The sequence below is a fragment of the Eptatretus burgeri genome, chromosome 11 (genome assembly GCF_056783735.1).
Source record: "Eptatretus burgeri isolate ZD-2024b chromosome 11, Ebu_testis_v1, whole genome shotgun sequence".
NCBI classification, from domain to species: Eukaryota; Metazoa; Chordata; class Myxini; order Myxiniformes; family Myxinidae; genus Eptatretus; species Eptatretus burgeri.
In genome coordinates this window covers 85,234,075-85,254,317 of record NC_140971.1, presented here as the reverse complement: position 1 = coordinate 85,254,317, position 20,243 = coordinate 85,234,075, and the positions used below count along the sequence as shown (strand labels likewise).

The following is a 20,243-nucleotide window of genomic DNA, read 5'->3' as shown; positions in this document are numbered from 1 at the left end:
AAAAAAGGACCGAACTACTGAGACAGCTCACCACCCTTCTTATCCCTCCCCCGGGCGGGTGTAGGGATCCGCTCTGAGGTAACTCGCCTCAGGATTGGTCGGGGGGCATCGGGCGATCAGTGTCCTCCCCTCATTGGACGAGACGAACATTCCATCATGCTGGGGCGGGGTCGGCTCTGAGACGAGGGGCTCCACCCACGTCGGTAGTCAGAAACTTGTGCGTAATGGAGCTGAAGGAGTGGAGGGGATTGATGTATAAAACTAACTACAAAGAAACTCGCAGCGCACACATGAAATTCCCGTTCGACATAGGGGATGGGGATTCTAACTATCCACATATACTTAACGAGATAACTGAATTTTGGATCAACTGTATGTGTGAATGCTAATGGTTTCCAGATTCGTAACAATAAATCCACAGTTATTTACTTTCTTCTCCATTACATATTTTGTGGGTCATTCATGCCTACCAGTGGTTCCCTGGTTATCTTATCCAGCCACTACCAGGTGAGCACTCAAGGGGTACTGCCCCTATGTTTTTGCTTCGACATTTACAGCGGAACAGTCGGGAATTTCCAATAGCAGAGAGGATCCGTCTCTGGGGTGAACAAGGGCTTTTAGAAGAGATCCAAGTTGGAGTCGAGGAAGTGAAGAAACAGTGAGAAAAATTAAGGGATAATGAAACTCCAGAGCCGGATAATGTGCATCCTAGAGTATTGCGGGAGGTTGCCGAGCAGATAAGTGGACTGTTAGTGGATATCTTTAATAGCAGCTTCCAGAGAATTGGAGAGTCGCAATTGTAACACCGTTATTTAAGAAAGGATCCAGAGTAGAATTGGAGAACTGTGGACCTGTGAGCTTGACTTCAGTGCTGGGGAAGGTGTTGGAGATGTTAATTAGATTAGGAACCATTTAAATAAATATAAACTAATTAAAGGTAGTGAGCATGGATGTACCAAAGAGAAGTCATGGTTAACACATTTTGTTGGAGTTCCATGAAGCAGCTTATGATTGGGTCGATATGAGTCGTGCAGTGGACATCGTGTATCTGAACTTAACTATCATTTTGTTGGGGTGCAATTATGCCGCTGATGCTGTGCCCCTTTTCCAGTACACTGGTACTCATTTTGCCAAACTCGGAAGGATGACAGGCTGAATCAACCCTACCTGATGTTAATTCAGTGGAAAATGGGGCTCAAACTCAGGACCCTGTGATCTCAAGCCAGCCACCCTTACCATGAAGCCAACACCAGGCTTATTGAATTAGTGATGGGAAGCATTGAGTGGGAGGATGTAAGTTATGGGGTACCTCAGGGATCAGTACAAGGGGGTTATTATCATTAGCTTTTCTGGAATTGGAATTCCAGAAAAGGTATTGTCATCGTGCATCCTCCGTCTGTCCGTTTCCTATTTTGACTTCTCCGCCAAGCTGCTGGGCCGATCCAACTGAAATTTGGAAGCAAGGTTCTGCTCCTGACTGGTAATGGCTAATGCAAAGCTCGTTCTGGTCAATTGACTTTAAGTATGTCAAAATGGCGAACTTAGTAAATGCCTTCAAAAATCTTCTTTTCCAGACCCACCAGTTATAATGCTCCCAAATTTGGGTTGCAACTGTAGGACAAGATAGGGATGTTAAATTGTGGAGGTCATGCCGATCACGCATGTCAAAATGGCCGATTTAGTCAATTTTGGGGAAAATTGAGTAAATTGGTATAAAAATCTTCTTCTACAGACACACCAGTCAGAATGCTCCCAAATTTGGGTTGCAACATTAGGACACGGTAGGGATGTTATATTACGGAACTCAAGCTTATCACATGTCCGAACGTGTTCCAAAATGGCTGACTTCATAAATTATTGGGAAAATTGCGTAAATTCCTACAAAAATCTTCTTCTCCAGACCCACCAGTCAGAATGCTCCCAAATTTGAGTGACAAAATTAGGCCATGGCCCAGATATGCTACAGGTACAGTGGTCCTATTTTTCATAATTTACATCAACAATTTGGATCGTGGGTTTAAGAGTTGGCGTTCCAAATTTGCAGATGACAAAAAGCTTGAAGGTAAGGTAGATTGCGTGGAGGGTGGTGATGAAATTTAGGAAAGTCGAGATACTTTGAAAAAGATTGGCAATTGCAGTTTAACTTAAAGGAATGTAAGGTGCTGGGAATGGGTATAAGAACAACAAGTCTGGAGACGGTGATGGTTCACATACAATGTACACGGTTCGCCTTTTTTATTTTTTCGAGGGGACGCCACGGGCAAACTGGCGGGAATCGGGAAAAACATAAATGATGAAAGTTGTAGTACTCGAAGAGCACTACTTGCATACCAACTTTCATTCAAAACAGTTGAAAACCCTAGGAGCTCGATGCCCAATTTATTAATTTTTTTGACATGTTCTAAGTTCATGACCTTGTGACCTTGACCTTGGGACGAAAATGAAAAATCGAGCTCCGTGGGGCTATGCAGGTGCCATTGGGCTAACCAAATACTGAAACCCCTGCCAGATTCGACAAACCCCCTCGGAGAAGATGTAACTTGAAATCGGCTACCCCCTAAAAACACGTTTTTTGGGCGTGGCCCCTCCCATAATGGGTGCAGCACGCCCATTCTCAGGAAAACACAACTAGATCATGATATAAACCTCCCACCCAAATTTTTTATCAGGATCGGATCAAAACCCACGGAGCTATGCTCGGGACAGACAGACAGACACACACCCATAACGAATATAGTGGTCACTTACTGACTCGTGAACCAACACTTACTGACTCATGAACCAATTAAAATACGGATTGCATAATGCAAGGGCAGACTTGGAGCGTGTTGCACAGAAGGGGGATATGGTGGTGGTCATAGATCCCGAAGTGGGGGGGGGGGGGGTGGTAAGCAGACAGCACTGTGCCAGGCAGCTATGTGTACAGGTGATATGGCTTTCGGGTGTATCTGTAGGGGGATAAATTATTGATCAAATGAGGTAGTGTTAACACTGTAAAGGAATTTAATGAGGCCTCATCTCGAATATTGTGTTCAGTTTTTGTCACAAAATCTGAGGAAGGGCAAACAGAGGATACAGCATAGGGTCACCAGATTGATTCCAGGGCGAGCTCGACTAAGCAATGAGGAGCGGCTGAAGGAGACGGGACTTTTTACATCAGAAAAGAGGCGATTTTGAAGGTATCTGATCGAGCCATTTAAGATATGGAAGGTGTGGACAAGATAGGTGCAGTGGAGTTTTTCAGCAGAGTGGACAGTGTTTGGACCAGGGCCATAGCTTGAGGGTAAAGAAGATGAGAGTTTGGACAGTTTTAAGGCAGAGGTCTTTCACTCAGAGAGTGGTTAATACATGGAATGGTTTCCCCAGAAAGGTAGTGGCATTGGAGAGGTTGGATAGATTTAAATTGGAATTAGATAGGTACCTGGATGTATTCGAGATAGAGGGGTATGGTGATATTGGCAGGTCTTGTTGGTAGGTAGCTTGTGTCTGGATGGGTGATGGATACTGAGCTTGGTGGAATGCAGGCATGATGGGCTGAATGGCCTCCTTCTCCTCCTTCAAACTTTATTGTGTGTATCCTTGTGTGAAGTGAATTCTTGCATGGAGGTCTGTTCAGCATCTGCACATTCTGACCCAACCTGTGAGCTCTCAGGAACACCTGAGTGTGACTTACAGGTGGAAATGCAGCATTCGATGAAAATTGGCCTGAACTATGACATCCTTTCAACATGCAGGTGATGATGTACATCTGCAGACCGATTTGAAAATTTATAGTTTTGTTTAAGAGTCACTTCAGACACTTGCAAAGTCATAAACGATACACTCATCCTTTTCACCTAATTACTGCCAGCTATTCCTGTGACATCCTGCTGCTGAAATGCCCTTCTCCCCCAAAGGATCTTTGTGGGTGTGGATAGAGGCGGTGTGCAGCGAGAGATAGATCTTTCTGTCTGACTCCCAAGGTCAAAATGATCTTATAACTCTAATCTCCTGAAAATGTGTTCCTTTTGTTTTTTGAAACTGAAGTGATATTGCTAAAGAATCAGAACAAAACATTTTTATATACCATGAACTGGAAAGCCAGAAAAGCCAAAAAAGTGCGTTTATCAGAAGGATTACAAAAGAAAAATGTGCACTAAATCAGGGAGAGATAATTCTATCTAATAGATTGGTTTCAGGGCTAGTTCACATCGTGTGCTGCCTTTTTGGCTGCTGGTTGCATCATTGGTTAAGGGCATGGCTATGCCGCTGATGCAGTGCCCCTATTACCAGTACACTGGTACTCATTTCGCCGACCTCAGAAGGATGACAGGCTGAGTCAACCCCCTGGTGTTAATTCAGTTCCCAATGGGGCTTGAACTCAGAATCCAAAGCCACCACCCAGGGCTAGTTAGAATGACTAAACTAGCAAGACGAAGCTCAATGATCTGAATGTCCATTTTGTTTTATATGCTGCAGAAAGTCATATCATGATGTCACGCTAGAGAAGTGTCAAAAATTATGGATAAAAGACAAAACAGATATAGATAAAAATCAAAGTAAGACGAAGACGAAGAAAGGTCAGTAAAAGTTTTAGCTTTGTTCCTTTAACTTGATTTCATTTTAACATACTTCCAGCATTTGTTTAACCTCAGTCCAAATTAATTATTTAACCCACCAGAAAAAGGACAACTCACACACACACACACACACACACACACACACACACACACACACACACACACACACACACACACACACACACACACACACACACACACACACACACACACACACTATTCCTGATGCAAACGGCCCTCATTAATTACCTTCCCAGCAATCCATCACAAACAAATAACCAGCGTAACGGGTCAGTGGTTGGGTAGAGGGAGGGAAGTGTTCAGGTGGGGGAGAATGTGGGAGAGAATGTGAGTGTGTGATCCACTTTCACTTTTTAATCGAACACATTATCAATTAATTCCATATGTTGTGCCAGATGCTGTGTATCTACCTGCAAGACATGCCATGATGTGTTGACCATCACAAAAGAAACTTGCAGAGGTTGAAGTAGGTTGTATTGTAACAATACGTGGCATGTGTGCACACCCTGTACCAACATGGGAGTTTTGTTATGATCTGCAAGTGGAAGTCTCGTATGACACACATACAGATACATTTATGGTTTTTGGAAAGGTTAGAAATGCCATTTCGACACTGTGTACCACGTCTGCCTGCCCCCGGCGTGCTGCATGAAGGTAGGTTCAGTGTTGTGAAAGCAGTCTCATGGCATTGATTATGCTGGGTAGTTTGTCTTTGCATTCCCAGCATTAGTCGGATAAGATATTTGGAATTGCTATACTGCTGAACCACAGCATCATTCGGCCTACCTGGTTTTAGAAGCTTTGTGTAGCAAGGTCGTCAGCCCACCCTCTGGGTAAAGGAATCAATTCACAGACACGTTTCTGGCCCCCTGGCTGTCATCAGCATGGAATTTACTCCCCATAGAAAGTGAACTGACATGCCATCCCGTGTGGGAGAATATACCTCTCCAGCACCTCTTAATGTGATGGCATGTCAGTTAACTTTCTGTGGGGAATCCACACAAAACAAGCAATTAGTTATGTAACTAAGAAAGAAGAATGAAACAGTGATAAGTCAAACATGAATGATAAAGAATAAGTGAAGGAAGGAGTAAGAGCGTGTGGAAGATAAAAGGAGTTATCTCCGCCACCGAAGGTAGACGGATGTTATGTTTTCACACTTGTCTGTCTGTCTGTCTGTGAGCAGGATATCTCAAAACGTTGTGGACGGATTCAGACGAACTTTGGTGGACAGGTTGGGCGTGTGACAAGGACAAATTGATTAGCTTTTGTTGAAAATCCGGATCTGGATGTGAGAATATTTTAAATAATTCTTCACCATTGAGAGATCGGGCCAAAACGTTAGATATCTCAAAAGGTTGAGGACAGATATGGACGAACCTTGGTGGACAGGTTGGGTGTGACAAGGAAGAAATTATTCCATTTTGGTGAAGATCTGAATCTGGATACGAGAATTAAAAATTTTTCCAAGTGATTCTTCACCATTGAGAGATGGGGCAAAAACTATATATATATATAACACGATATCTCAAAAAGTTGTGGACGAGTTATGACAAAACATGGTGTATGAGTTAATTAAGTGACAAGGACAAGCCAATTAGATTTTGGTTCAGGTCCGGATCCAGATCCAGCCTATCAGTCAGATATAAAATGTAAACTGTTCAGCTTGGTGGAGGTATGCGCTCCACCGAGATCCGTTCTCATTTAAAAAAAAAGGTTTTTAGTGGAAAAATGGAGAAGGGTGATGGAGGATGAGCACGAAGGATAAAACCCAGGAAGGAAGGAGCTAATGTGTAAGGATTAAAATTCATGAGCATGCATCCTAGGGGAGGTCTCGACTACTGTGACAAGCCATTCCATATTTTAGGGGATCATCCTGTTTTATACCAGTGTCCCACATCCTATTTCATACCTTTCCAGGATTCCATTTCTCCTGCGTTTTCTATTTTAGTTGTGATGCTATATCCTGGAAGGGCCAACGTGTCCCAATTCTTTCAATAAGGAATTCTCCAGGTAAGGCAGCTTACCAACACTTTGAGGTTTAAATCACTTTTACTTTATTTTAAAACACTCCAAGTGCAACGGTAAAAACCGTGCTTTTCCCACCCACTACCACCGTTCCGCCAGACAGGGAACAGCCGCAGCACCCACGCCCTTCCCAGCGGATAATACGCAACACACGGACAGAGCATGAATATGCATGAGGCAAAACATGGGCAGAGCATAAATATACATTTTACATTCAAACTTGGTGAGAGAACACTCCTCACCTGGTTTTTAGCTCACCTAGAACGTAGTTCCGGGACGCTTATGGGATGGTGCGTTGTCTGTCCATCCGTCCACAAATACTTGCAACTTCTTCTCTGAAACTACACATACAATTTTGATGAACCTTTACCACAATGTTCATCACCATGTTTGTGCCAAAGTTTGTTCATGGCATAAAAAAATATCAGGTGCTAATGGGGTCTACATGGGTTGCCCCCCAAAATAGGTATTTGCTTTCTTCTCAGGAACTACACATGCAATTCTGATGAACCTCGTAAACAACCTTCATCACCCGTGATGTACCAAAGTTTGTTCACGGCATTGAAAAAAAATTCCATAGGTATTTACTTTCTTCTCCGTTACATATTTTGTGGGTCATCCATGCCTACCATTGGTTCCCTGGTAATCTTATCCAGCCGCTGCCAGGTGAGCGCCCAGGGATATTGCCCCTATGTTTATATAAAACCACTACAGAAATTAATTGAGGAAAGAGAATTACATGAACATGAGAACCGGGGTAGCCACCTTGGCTCGAAACATAGTCAAATTGTTATTGAACATAATCAAAAATATTGAACATTTGTCAAAAATGAAATAAACTGACTACTTAGTACATCGTATACAGTCACTAAATTAATGGACCAGACTATGGCTAATGGATAGGGACATAGTGGAAAAGAACAAGAGAATATGAAATTCACAATCAATAGAACACAATGAAGGAATTCACTCTTCCCTTGCTGGTATAAGCAATACGACCTCAGTTACGAGTCACAGGTAGATATGGAGTTTGCCATCCTTCATGGCGTGAGTTCGCACTTTTCGAACCCGACTGTCTATGCTGGGCAATGTCTCAATCACACGTCCAGAGGGCCAGTCTTTCCTGCGTGCATCTACCTTCAGCAGAATGATGTCACTGACACAAAGGTTGTGTTTCTTTACTTGCCACCACATAAGGGGCTGCAGAGTCAGAAGATATTCTTTGCACCATGTTGACCATAAAGGTATTCACCAAATGCTGTTCACGTTGCCAATGACAGCCGAAGATGTCTGTAGGATGACCGAAATCACCTGGTGGTGCACGAAGAGGCATTGTCTTCATGGTAAGTAGCACAAATAATACGGTCCAGCATTTTCCAGAGGAGACGCTGCCCATGGTACGACAGGTGAGAACCTTCCATGGTCCAATAACATCAAGGCCAACATGAGTATCGGGAGCAGAAGGTAGAAGTCGTTGAGGAGGAAGATCAGCCATTTGCTGATGTACACATTTCTCTTAGAGTTTACAACACGTGACACACTTGTTCAGTTTACCATCAATGAGATTCTTCTTAGTAACAATGCAATATCCACGAGAGCAAACAATACCACTTGTGAAGTGTCTACCTTGATGATGAACTTCATCATGATAATCACGTACAATGAGTGTCATAATGTGATGTTGTTTGGGTAGTATGATGAGATGTTGCTCATTGTTATTTAGATCTGTTCGGTCGAGTCCAACACCAACTCTCAGAATTCCTTTATCGTCGAAGGCAGGATTCAATTTGTGCACGGTGCTGGACTCGTCCACTTGCTTGCCGTTAGTGAGGTTGTGAATTTACGAGGCATAGGACTCACTATGAGCATTGCCAATTATGATCGTTGTGGCCTCCTCCATGAGATGAACTGGGAGTTGTCGGTGGTCATGTCGACCTTTGTGATTGTCTGGCTGCCTCTTTAGCTTGAACAAGTGTATGAAGTGGACCAACAAAGCAACACCTTTGATCTTAGACTTCTACATCAAGAAACGTGTGAAACTTTGTGTTCCCAATGAACGTTCATGCTTGGTAGCTAATAGGGCTATGGAATGAAATTCTGGATCATTAACCAACTCTACAGCAGACAAAAGTGGGTTTAATGGGTAGTTCGGATTCCCATAGAAATCGCAGAAAATCTCGGTGATCCACATGCACATCGAAACAATGGAACATTTGCTCAATGTCAGCCAAAATGGTGATGGGTTCCTGTCTGAGGAATACTAATACCCCAAGGATGCTATTGATGAGGTCTGGACCAGGAAGTAGTTCCTTATTTAGTGAGATAATAATAGGTAGCACTGCCATTGAACACCACACAAATATTTTCAGGTTTGTGTGGATGGAACACAGAAAAATGAGCACTATACCATCGTGGCCATTTTGCCTCTGTTCCTGGTTCAACAGGCTCAGCATGTCCTTTGGAAAAAAGTTTAGCCATGAAGTCCACATCCTGCTGTTTAAGGGCTGGTTTCTTATCCAGAAGCTTGCAAAGGGACTTTAAGCAGTTGACTGCAAGGGGTCAATTGTGTGGAAGTTTTACATCATCTCTGAAAGGTAACGGAGCCGCCAAATTGCCATTGTCATTCCTGATTAATCCATCCTGCATGATCACGAAAAAATGATTGTTTTGTATTGAGTGACCCGGCTTGTCATCATTCCTTGTTCACTGATACACATCACTGCCAACCCTGTGGTCGGAGGCTCTGGGGTCGCAGGATCTCCCGGAGAGCTGACCTAAAGGTGCGTATGATGTCGCAGGATGATATCCTTGATGGTGACAATTATGGCATAGCGAACAGACTGATGGTCTTCCATTTTCGAGAATGTGGGTACGATAGGCCTCCACTCGCTCAGGGCTGTGGATGCCGTCCAGACATACATTGCCAGTTATCACCCATCCAAGATCCATACGCTGTACCCGCAGAGCATTAGGTGGTCCATTCCAAGATTCTCTGGCGTTAACCAGCTGAGGAGCATCTCGTCCAATTGACAGCAAGATGGTCACTTCTGGGTCAGGTTCGGGAAACATTTCAATGATAGGATGTATATGTGAGTGGAGCTTTGCGACCTCCGGTGTTGGAATCTCAGAGGAATTACAAGGAATAGTATCACACTCAGTTAGCTCCAATAACGACAGGTGGACGATTCCATTGAAAGATTTGATGACTAGATTCCTGACACACCTACCACTGGCTGCCATTGTTGCAGAGCAAGTATTGAGTTCATAGGGAACTCGAGTAGTCAAAGAGTTCACTGTGGCCCAGAGATGGATTCAACTGGTCATCCAATGCAGCAGAAGTTTTCAGGATTACCAGCGATGAATATCTTCATAAAACATATTTTGGAACAAAACCTTCCTCTTGATCCATTACTACCAAAATGTTCGTACACTTGTTAATCACCGAGGGTTGCTCCTTGCCATGCTTTCGAAGCCCATCCGACACTCTCAGGGTTTGAAGAGTCCCTGATAAATTGCCTCCCTGCCAGTCTTTCGAGCGTAGTACAACTGGCATGATGAAGTGCCGAGTAATGACGGGTGTTGTCACACACAACAATGTAATTTTATACAATTTTACTCTGGATTGCAATATTTTTGCCTTGAATATGCTGCAATGCGCAAGAGGATGTTTGGTACTGTGAATAGGGCAGAATTGTTGTGGATCTTCCATTCGATCGATGACGAATGTGCTGACTATCAGAAGGCGATGCGACTGCTGCGGTCAGGTTGCTCAACAATCTGTGGCAGCAATTCACCCGTGAATAAGGGTTGGAGTAAGCTGTCTTGCTTACTCTGACCCTTGGACGATTGTCACGGAGTGAAGGCAGACTTTCTGTTCTTCCTATTGAGTGGCGCTTTCACCTTAGCAGCTGAAGAACATGATCTGTCATCATATCTGGAGAAAACCATCAGATTTAGGTCATTTTTAATATTTGCATTTCGCTGAATGAAGGATGCGAGCATCGACAATGGTGGAAAGGTGACCTTGTGGGTTTCGTTATACTTGAAGGCCTCCAGCCCCCAATAACTATGAGGTCAGTTGGAAGCTTCTCGATGATTGGTTTGAGGACCAGAGATATATCCAAAGCTGCAAGTCCGGGAAGGGTACCATTGTTTTTGGCAGCCTCTTTTTCTTTGATGGTGCTGCTAAACTTCTGGAAAATTTTGCGGTCATGAGGAGAAACTTGAGGCCAAAGTTCCGGCTTGTTTAGCAATGATTGTGTAAATGCTCCATCACTGCCGAATTTTTCTTGAAGGCAATTCCAGACCTGCTCTAAACCGACATCAGAGTTAGAAATGTAGACTCCGTTAAAATGCTCTATGAGTGCTTTGGATTCTGAAACATCAGCCATATGTTGAACCTTTAGGTTAAGCTGTTCATTGGATGCTAGCAGTACTCCTCTGATCATGTTCTGGACGGCCACACGCCACGTTCTGAATTTCACCTTTTTGAGACGCGTATTATTGGAGAGGAATGATGTCTGTGTATAAGGCATTGGTTGGTGTCTGGTGAGTTTCTTATGATAGACCAGGAAATGGAATCGTGCTATACTGAACCGACAGAACTTGCCTGTTGGACACGTTTCCTGTAATGTTTATGAGTTCTCCATGGATGTTGGTGCTATAGTGTTTATGGCTGGTGAAAGAGGTCTGCCTGAAATGATACTGGCTCGAGCGACATAGCTGGGTCAGCACGTACCCGGGTATCCAGTGGAATACCTTCAGTATTGTCTTCAGATAGAATAGATGCTTCTTACTCCCACTTCATCTGTCCAAGCTATATTTGTTGCTGTGTAGCTTTCAATCGTTGCTGCATCTGTTGCTGTTTGAGATGCAGTTGAGCTTTGTCCGATTTACATCACATGGCATCTCTGACAGAGGCCTCAGCTGCTTCTGCTCTGGCCTTCAACATGAGCAAAGACCTGGAAGAGTTGGACGAATCCCGGGAGCTCGACGTGGCGGCTCTTCTTCCGGCAGCGAGCGTGGTCAGGTTTTTACGATCCAGGAATGGCCTACATGTCCCGATTATTTGAAGAAAATTATCCAGGCAGTTTACCAACACTTGGAGGTTTAAAATCGTTTTTACTGTATTTTATAACACTCCAAGTGCGATGGTAAAAACCGTGCCTTTTCCAAATAAAACCACACCATTCTGCCAGACAGGGAATATCCACAACCCCCACGCCACTCCCAGCAGAGATGATGCAACAGATTTACGGAGCATAAATATGCACGAGGCAAAACATGAATATGCATGAGGCAAGACATGGGTGGAGCATAAATGTACATTTTACGTTCAAACCTTGTTACATCACATGACAACATCATGACATAGCTGGCCTATGCATACAGAGTGTGACCATAACATGATCTTAAAGCAATCTCAAGCATATTTAAATACTTAAAACTTCACCTTCACAGGGGCCTTCGCGACCTCACTCCCACAAAAGATGCTGCCCCTTTTACTCAGCAAGGGGCCCTGCGGTGACCCCTTTGACACCGACCCGAATGTGTCTTTTTCTTTTTTTTTTCATGAGAACAGGTCACCCTGGTTTTGATGTATACAAACTCAAAATCGGTAAAGCACAACCAAGTATGGACATTCAAGATTACATCAGAATGGAGGCAATGGCACCCAACATATAGCAGTCCCGAGACAGTTATTTCATTATTATTCATTCAGTTAGCCCTTCCTACCTGTCTAGTGCGTATTTCGGACAATATGCGTTATGAGGGCTTTTAGTTAGGTCTTCAAATTCCATTCATCTATTTTAATTTACTTTGCACACACGACCTCTCCCTTAAGCAAGCATGCACTCCACAGGCGGAATGATGTCTACATACGCCATACGTATGCTGTTAGGGTTAGTGCAGTTACTTGCAGTTACTCAAGCGCCTCATGAACGTATACCTCAACAGCCCCGTTCAAACCTCGTGCCATGTCCCAATGGGTATTTCACCACAGACCCTCATCGTACTCACCACGACGCGCCAACCTTCATACAAATTACTACAATGCCTTTCTAAAAATCCCCACAGTAACCTATGCTCGACCTCTCCACAACTGCTTCAACCACTCCCAACACTTCAACATCCTTACCACCAATGCCATAGCCCTTCACTCACCTCACCACAACCGTAGCGAGGCACTGTGACTACAGTTGGCATCCTGGACGCTCACTGCTGGCCCTTGGGATGCTGGGGGAACAGAGGACATTACAGGACCTGCAAGTCAGATCATATTGGCATGGAGCTCAAAGCAAAATAATGCGCTGGTGTCCATTCCCCATCGTCTGGATGGCCCTGGCGCTCCGCTAGGTAGGGACCCTCATTTGGAGTTCATGGCTAGAGAGCACTCCTAGAAACCCGCATCACATGTTAATCTCAGAGCTCCGTTGCATGGCCGAGTTTAGGGGTGACTGAGGCCATTTTTGAGGATTCAGGACATTGCGGGGAGGGCGACTTCTCAAGGTGGAGTCTGCGCGCCAATGAGAGTGCCGGGGAATGCCTACACAGCATTTTGATCCACCTTTTGGCCCCTCCTTCACTCAGGCTCTATAAAATAGCTGCAAAAAGAGTCGAGTAGTTAAAGTGCCGTGTTGTTGCCGGATTATTGCCGTGTCGTCGCCGGATCGTCACCGAGTCGTCACCAAGTCATCTTCGCTCTGCTTTGTCCTTTTTCCTCTTCACCAGCTTTGTTCCACAGCCAATCTTCGTTCCACCTGCTTTATTCAGTCAGCTTTGCTTTTTTTCATTCTGCTCAGTCGCCGTTTACATTTACATTCACAGACTTTCTCATATGCCAAGTAAGCTATCTCATCCCATGTTCTTCCTCTCCCATGTTCTGTCTTGTCTGCTGTAGATGCACAAATACTGAAAGAGCAACTACAGATATGCACTCCTTCACTCTTCCTCTTACACATTACATTTGCATCTCATTTACACTTCATTTGCACCTCCCACTCACGCACCACAGACACCCCCGTTTTCTTCTCTCCTCCCCCTCTTAAGCGACTGGGAAGCCCGTTGGCCGCGTCAGTTATTGAAAGAGGTCGCAAACACCTCAAACTGCCTCTCATCTGTCTGTGTTCTCTAATTTCCTTGGATATGTGTCTGATGGCACCTGTCTTGTAATGTTTGTACGAGTTAAGATTGTAGAAGTTCTCATATTGATGTCTCTGCTCTGTGTCCTGTCTTGCTTCTTTGTAAATATTTGCATGCCTTTTTTTTGATTTACCTGCTTATGAAGAAAGCTTTGTTTTGTTACTGTATAATAAATAGCTATGTTATGAATGTACCCAGCTCATCCTGTCTTTAACTCCATTGGTCCAGCATAGTCCGCACATTACATTAGCTGGGAAGTTCTGCCCCACTAATTTGCTCTTGGTAGCCGGCGCACACTCACTGTATTGCTTGGCAGTAATCCGGATGTGTACGGAGGGCACGAGACCCCCCCCCCCCTTGGTTTAGCCATCCACAGGTAAGGCACCATGCAAAGTAGTGTAACCCTGCCAGGATTGGCAGTACCAATCGGCGTTCGTGGTTGCTTAGCAACACGCCGGTGCGCGAAGTTATTTCTGCCTGGCAGCCTCAGGACCGGGCGTTCAGGAGGGACCCGAGTGCTTCCCCTCGGAGCCTCGAACTGTGGATCCACAACAATATGATTAAGATTACAGGGAATGAACGACAACAGATTGATACACTTAACTTTTGACAAGTTTACACAGAGCTGGGAAAACTGCTTGCAATTGTGAAGAAACCCTCAACCGAAAGTCAACAAACATCGCACACAAAACCAGAAGTCTTCTGCAAAACGCATTTGCACAGAAGCAAGAATGTACAAAAGTACAATTCACATAAGCTTGAATGAGTAACATAATAAATCTGAAGTACAACTCAGGTTATATTTATCAATTGCAATCCAATGTGCCCCTTTAATCAAATGGCCATGATATCCATCTCATTTAGGCCTAGGTCACATTTGCCACGGCGTCTGTGGGGTCTCCAAAATATACGGCCACTAGCAATTATACGGCGGCCACAGTATTTCCACGGTCACACAATGTAGCAGTCACATATGTTTTTATTTTTCGGGGAGTTGCATGGCGTATTTATAAATTGTGGAGACCGAAAACATGGGTGTGCCGTACGGTTTTTGATTTGATGTCACACGGTGACCTTAGGGCGTTCCTGCGGCGGCCATAGAATTTTCAAGGCAGATGCAAGGTGACCGCAGGGGGGCCCAAAGGCGAATGTGTGGCCAGACGGACGGTAACAAATGGGTTAATTGATTGTTTTTTTTTTACCAGTTTTTTTTTTTTTCGGCTTTTCCAATTGCTATGGCGAACGTATAAATGAAAAAAGTTATAACTCCGCGTTATAATTCCACGGCGACCTTACGGCCTGTAAAATATAGCCATACGGCGTAGGGCCACCCTGAGGCCACCTCAGAAACTCTGCGGCCGCCGCACGTTTCTGTCAATTCAGAGGGCGTACGGCCGCCGTATCCTCGCCGTAGAGCAAATGTGACTTAGGCCTTCATCGTGAAACAAAGTTTTGCCAATTTCTAACTCTTGCAAATGATCACACACCGTTGTTTTTATTTCCTTTTTGAAACTTTGAACATTATTGAAACAAGAAGCACCCTGTGGGAGCGACCAGGGGGCTTATGTTATCCTTATTCAAACATGGAATTCAAATTACCTCTCCAAAATACCTTGCGTTGCATAATTCAAAGCATCTCACTGCACAGGAATACTGTGCTGTGAAGGGTGGAGACTTGTAATACCCTCTCCCACCTGGAGTGGTGCTACACGATACACATTTGCATAGAGAATTCACGTCGCCCCTCACCAACCCTCCCCCAATACCAGCAAAGATAAAAACACCCCTATACACTAAATGGGGTCATGCTGATCCTATGTAGCAAGTCTGGATGTAATCGGCCCAGAACTGCAGGAGTAGCGTAACACACACACACACACACACACACACACACACACACACACACACACACACACACACACACACACACACACACACACACACACACACACACACACACACACACACACACACACACACACGTCCGTGATTTGTAGTGAGGGTAAGGATTCTCCTCGGCCACACCATGGCATGGTATGGCATGGCACCAACATTAAGAGACGATTTCACAAGTTCAGGTAGTTTCACTTCTTTGAATCAGGTGTGGCTTTCACCTGCATCATTTGCTACAAGTTGTATTTCTTATTTTTAATCCAGGCAATGGCAGCTTCAAGTATTAGTCTTTACTCTTGGTTTTTAATGGAATTGCCACCAATCACTTCTTATTTATCATATATAATCGGTGAAATCTTCTTAATACAACATGTTGAGCATCATTCACTTGGTAGGAAGCAGTTCAAAAAGCACGGGGCGATGCTTATCATATGGCGACTAAAATGTGCACCTTGTTGACTTTATAATGGAGTCATACATTTTCCGAGCCACTTTAAATGCAAAGGAAAAAAAAAAATTCTGTATAAAGCAATAACTTGTATTGTCACATACCTGGTGAAAGAAAGATTAGGTTCACTGTAACCCCGTTGCAAGAATAATTAATCAAGAGGCACCTTCAGTTACAACGAGAACGACACACGGTAGAGCACATACCTCCACCAAGCTGAGCAGTTGATGTTTTATATCCCACTGGTAGGCCGGATCGGAATCCAGATCTTCACCGAAATCGAACCAATTCGTCCTCGTCACACACCCAACCTGTCCACCAGGTTTCGACCGAATCCGTCCATAACTTTTTAAGATATCCTGCTCACAGACAGACAGGGGTGAACACATAATCTCTGTCTACCTTCACTGATGGAGGTAATTATTCAGTGCAATGTAGCCAAATGACTAATCTGTAGAGATGATCAACTCATTAATTGGTGGGGAAATGAAGCAGAAAAGCAACTCCAAGGAGGAATGGTTATGCAAAAATGTAAACTTTAGATTTGTTACATAATTGAAATTAACTATTTATGGGAACCATTTTCAGGCAATAGAAGCAATAAATGACGGTGGTTCAAGTTTGACATGGACCTTTTTATCACTGGTAAATACCCGTTCCCTACAGGAACATGACTTGGTGAAGAAAGGATGTATGAGAGCCAAATCTGTCTTCGATCCTCCGATTCATCATCTCGTTGCTGCTGGACTCCTTGCTTGTATTTGTATGAGAGCCATTCCTGGATTGCATCATCTGATTCATTGCTTTTATCTTGCTGGATTCTATAAATCGATTGTGTGAGAGTAGTTTCTGTCTTGCATCCTCTGATTCATCATCTGGTTGCTGCTCGACTCTTCTTAGAAGGCACGCAACCCTTTACTGCCTTTCATCAGGCAACTCTTCAGCTCAAGTCTGCTGGTGTGCAATGCAATCCTGAGAAAGCCTCTTTTGATGTTGTTCATCCAATAAAGTTGCCTTGACTCTGAGTAGATGATAAATGGGGTTTCTGGGACGCCAATTCAAATGAATGGGGGAAAAGGGAAAAACGTTCTGACCCAAGCCCCAAAAGCTCAAAATAGGAGACTCATTTTCTCCCCACCTATCCCCTTCCCTCCCATACAAGCAAATGTAAAATTGAGACTATGAAAGATTGAGACTTACTGATTAAAGCACTTCTTCCCTTTCATATTGTTGTGGTTCTCGGAACCGCATGCATACAACAGATAGGTGTCCCAAGACTGTTATTCCATTATTATACGTGTAGATAGTCCCTTTCCTTTTGTTTAGCGGGACAACAAGGGAGTGCATTGCGATGATCTAATAGCTAGGTCTGCTTAAGTCATTTTCTTCTTCATTTCGTCCCCACTCTTCTTTTCGTCTGATTATTCCTGAGGCAAATCAGCACGTGCGGCGCCGCGGTGAGGAAAATGCTGCACAGAGCCCTCGTTCCCGGGCGAGCCCTGGACCCGGTGTGTGCGGCTCGTCATGTGGTACGCTTGGCAGTGCGGGGTTATCAACTCGAGCTTCCGATGGTCTGGGGAAGATTGCTGGTTGCTTTAAAAAGGCATGCGAATAAATACCTCTTAACAGGCTGCACGCTGCACGAATGGTGTTTTTCACAACACAGGAAACCAAGCCAGCACGATGCCTACCCTGCACGAAACGCGTATGGAGGCCGATAAAGACGACTCCACACCATGTTTGGTGGGATACGAGTGTGTGGAGTAGAAGCGGCTTGTTCCTTTTCACCCTCAATATCCGACACATATTGGTGTTCGTCCCGCGCAAACGTTAGTGGAGTCGTGTGAACGCGAGCGCTGGCAACGTGTGTAATGGCCGAACCACGCGCACTGCATGGAATGTGCTCAAAAGCAGACACGTACGCCACTCGCGAAACATGCATGGATTTATCTATGGTGATGTGCATTCAACCCTCGCTGGCAGCAGCGGATTCTCCATGGATGGTGAGTGTCTTCTCGTCTCTATGGCCAGCGAAGCTCCGATCGAGCCGGGGAATGTACAGTGCGGGCCACGTTGGCGCGCGCGGAGCGAGTGCATTGATTGACGCTGGTCGAACGCCCGAGCGGGCATGCGGGACCCTCGACTGGTCGCCCGGGCACGGCCCGGGGGTTTTTGCAGGACGATTCGCGTGCTAATTTCGGTGTGGGCGATTCGTTTCATGTCGTGGGGTCAGAGCGAAATATGTTCACTGTCTGGGATGGCCTTGCCGGAAACGAAGTGAGGCGGTTTCCGGCCAAAGTTGGTGAGTCATATGAGGGGTCGGGGCCAATCTGAGCACCTGATTTTGGCGATGATGTTTCGATTCGGCATGGCCACTCCCCCCGAGCTGCGGGTCCGACAAAGGTCGGGGCAGTCCCTCCGCCTCGCTCTCTCTTGCCTTTTCTCTTTCTCCGCCTCTCTCTCCCGCTCTCGCCTCGCCCTCGTCGACACCACCATGACCCGCCTCCTGCTGTCGGGACTCCGCCTCCTCATCTCCGCCCACGCGACGTCGTCGACCCCACCCGCCTACCTGGTCCCGCCTACCACTCCACCCTCGCAATCTGGACTCCGCCCCTTGACTCAAGCTCCTCTTTTCACGAACACGGTCTCCACACGTGCGGCTGAAGCCAGAGACAACGCGACCACTGCCGGGTACCGCAGCACGAAGCATTCCCCCCTGAAACATATTGGTGGCGTGTCGTGCTATCGGGCACAAAGGTACCGAGATCATAGCCTCAACTCCCCTCCTTTCCTGGTTGCAAAACTTTCTCTTCATCGGGTTTTCTGTGTGTGTGTGTGTGTGTGTGTGTGTGTGTGTGTGTGTGTGTGTGTGTGTGTGTGTGTGTGTGTGTGTGTGTGTGTGTGTGCGCACGCGCTGCTGCCTGTCTGTTTTAGTAAGACTGCAGATCGTTATTGTTATTATTGTTATTAATTGCACGTTAAGTCTGCTCTGTGTCCCCTTTTGTGAGTTGACTGTTAATAAATTATTATTAGGAATGTTCCCTGCTCGTTTTTTTCTTTTCTTCCATTGATCCAGCATGGTCCGAATCCTACTTCAGCCGGGATTTTATTCCCAACAATCCGTTCCTTTTAGCCAGTACGTCCTTGGCAGTGTCGCTCGGCTGCATCCGATCTGGTAAAGTGATCCGGTCCGGGAGAGTGATCCGGTTCGGATAAGGCGTACCGAGGGCGTGTTCCCCGGTAATTATACCACGTGTTTAATTAGGTAACCCGATTAACCCATAGACGGGAGGACCCGAGGTCACGCGGTTGAGTTATTGGCGTCCACGGTCGGTTAAGCGACCTGCTGCAGCACGGAATTATCCGTGTGCGACGGCCTACAATTCCGGGGAGTCTGGTGGGAACCGACATAGCTCTCCCGACCTAGTGGTCTTCTCACCCGACCCCCGGCCCACAACAATATTTTCATTTTAATCAAAGAGCGAACCAACGAATATTTGTCCATGTTCTACTTTAGGGAATAACTTAATTTTCTTATAACATTCATTTCCATCGAGTATATTCACAAAGAATAACTTTGAACTTGGTTCTTGGTTTAAGTGTCTTTGTTGAGCAGAAATTAAATGATAAACTTCTCTTAATGCTCTTATTTGACCTCCTCCTGAGCTACATATCATTTTGAGATTGTAGTAAATTATTTTTCCATTGTTCAATTGACAACCATCAAAGTTTTCAGTCCATTGAAGGATATTTTTTTTCTTTACATCCTCCAACTTATTTGTAATTAAATTTATCCGCTTATTTGTTTTATCTACTTTTAACCCGGTTATTTCTTTAATAAGACTTATTTGGTATTTCTCACATTGTTTATGTTTCCCATTTAAATACCAAGGCTGATTACATCTCCACTCTTTGGTTTGGTTATTGCTTGGTTCTATTATTTATAAATCAGTAAAAAGACGGCGGAAGCCTATTAAAATTCCCAACCCAATATCTTAACACATACTTCTAACCATAAGGAAGACTATTGATTCCATTCTCTAAAATATATCTTTTATCATCAAAAGTTCCTAATGCTTTCTTATTTATCTCTTCTGTATATAATTGATGTTTATAACTTCTTATTGTGTTCATTTTTCTGTACTCTTCCT

At 44.7% G+C, this 20,243-nt stretch overlaps 1 protein-coding gene across 1 annotated transcript in view; it reads right to left on the bottom strand.

Moving 5' to 3' along the window:
• Positions 1-20,243, bottom strand: part of LOC147017521 (uncharacterized) — a 73,054-nt gene that overhangs the window by 42,668 nt on the left and 10,143 nt on the right. Inside the window, exons 3-6 of the mRNA XM_085847239.1 lie at positions 16,299-16,451; positions 14,053-14,289; positions 12,774-12,845; positions 6,867-6,949 (exon numbers count right to left, since the gene is read on the bottom strand). Of these exons, the coding sequence (XP_085703365.1) occupies positions 12,825-12,845; positions 14,053-14,289; positions 16,299-16,451 (411 nt within the window). The 3' untranslated portion in view covers positions 6,867-6,949; positions 12,774-12,824. The remainder of the gene's footprint in view (positions 1-6,866; positions 6,950-12,773; positions 12,846-14,052; positions 14,290-16,298; positions 16,452-20,243) is intronic.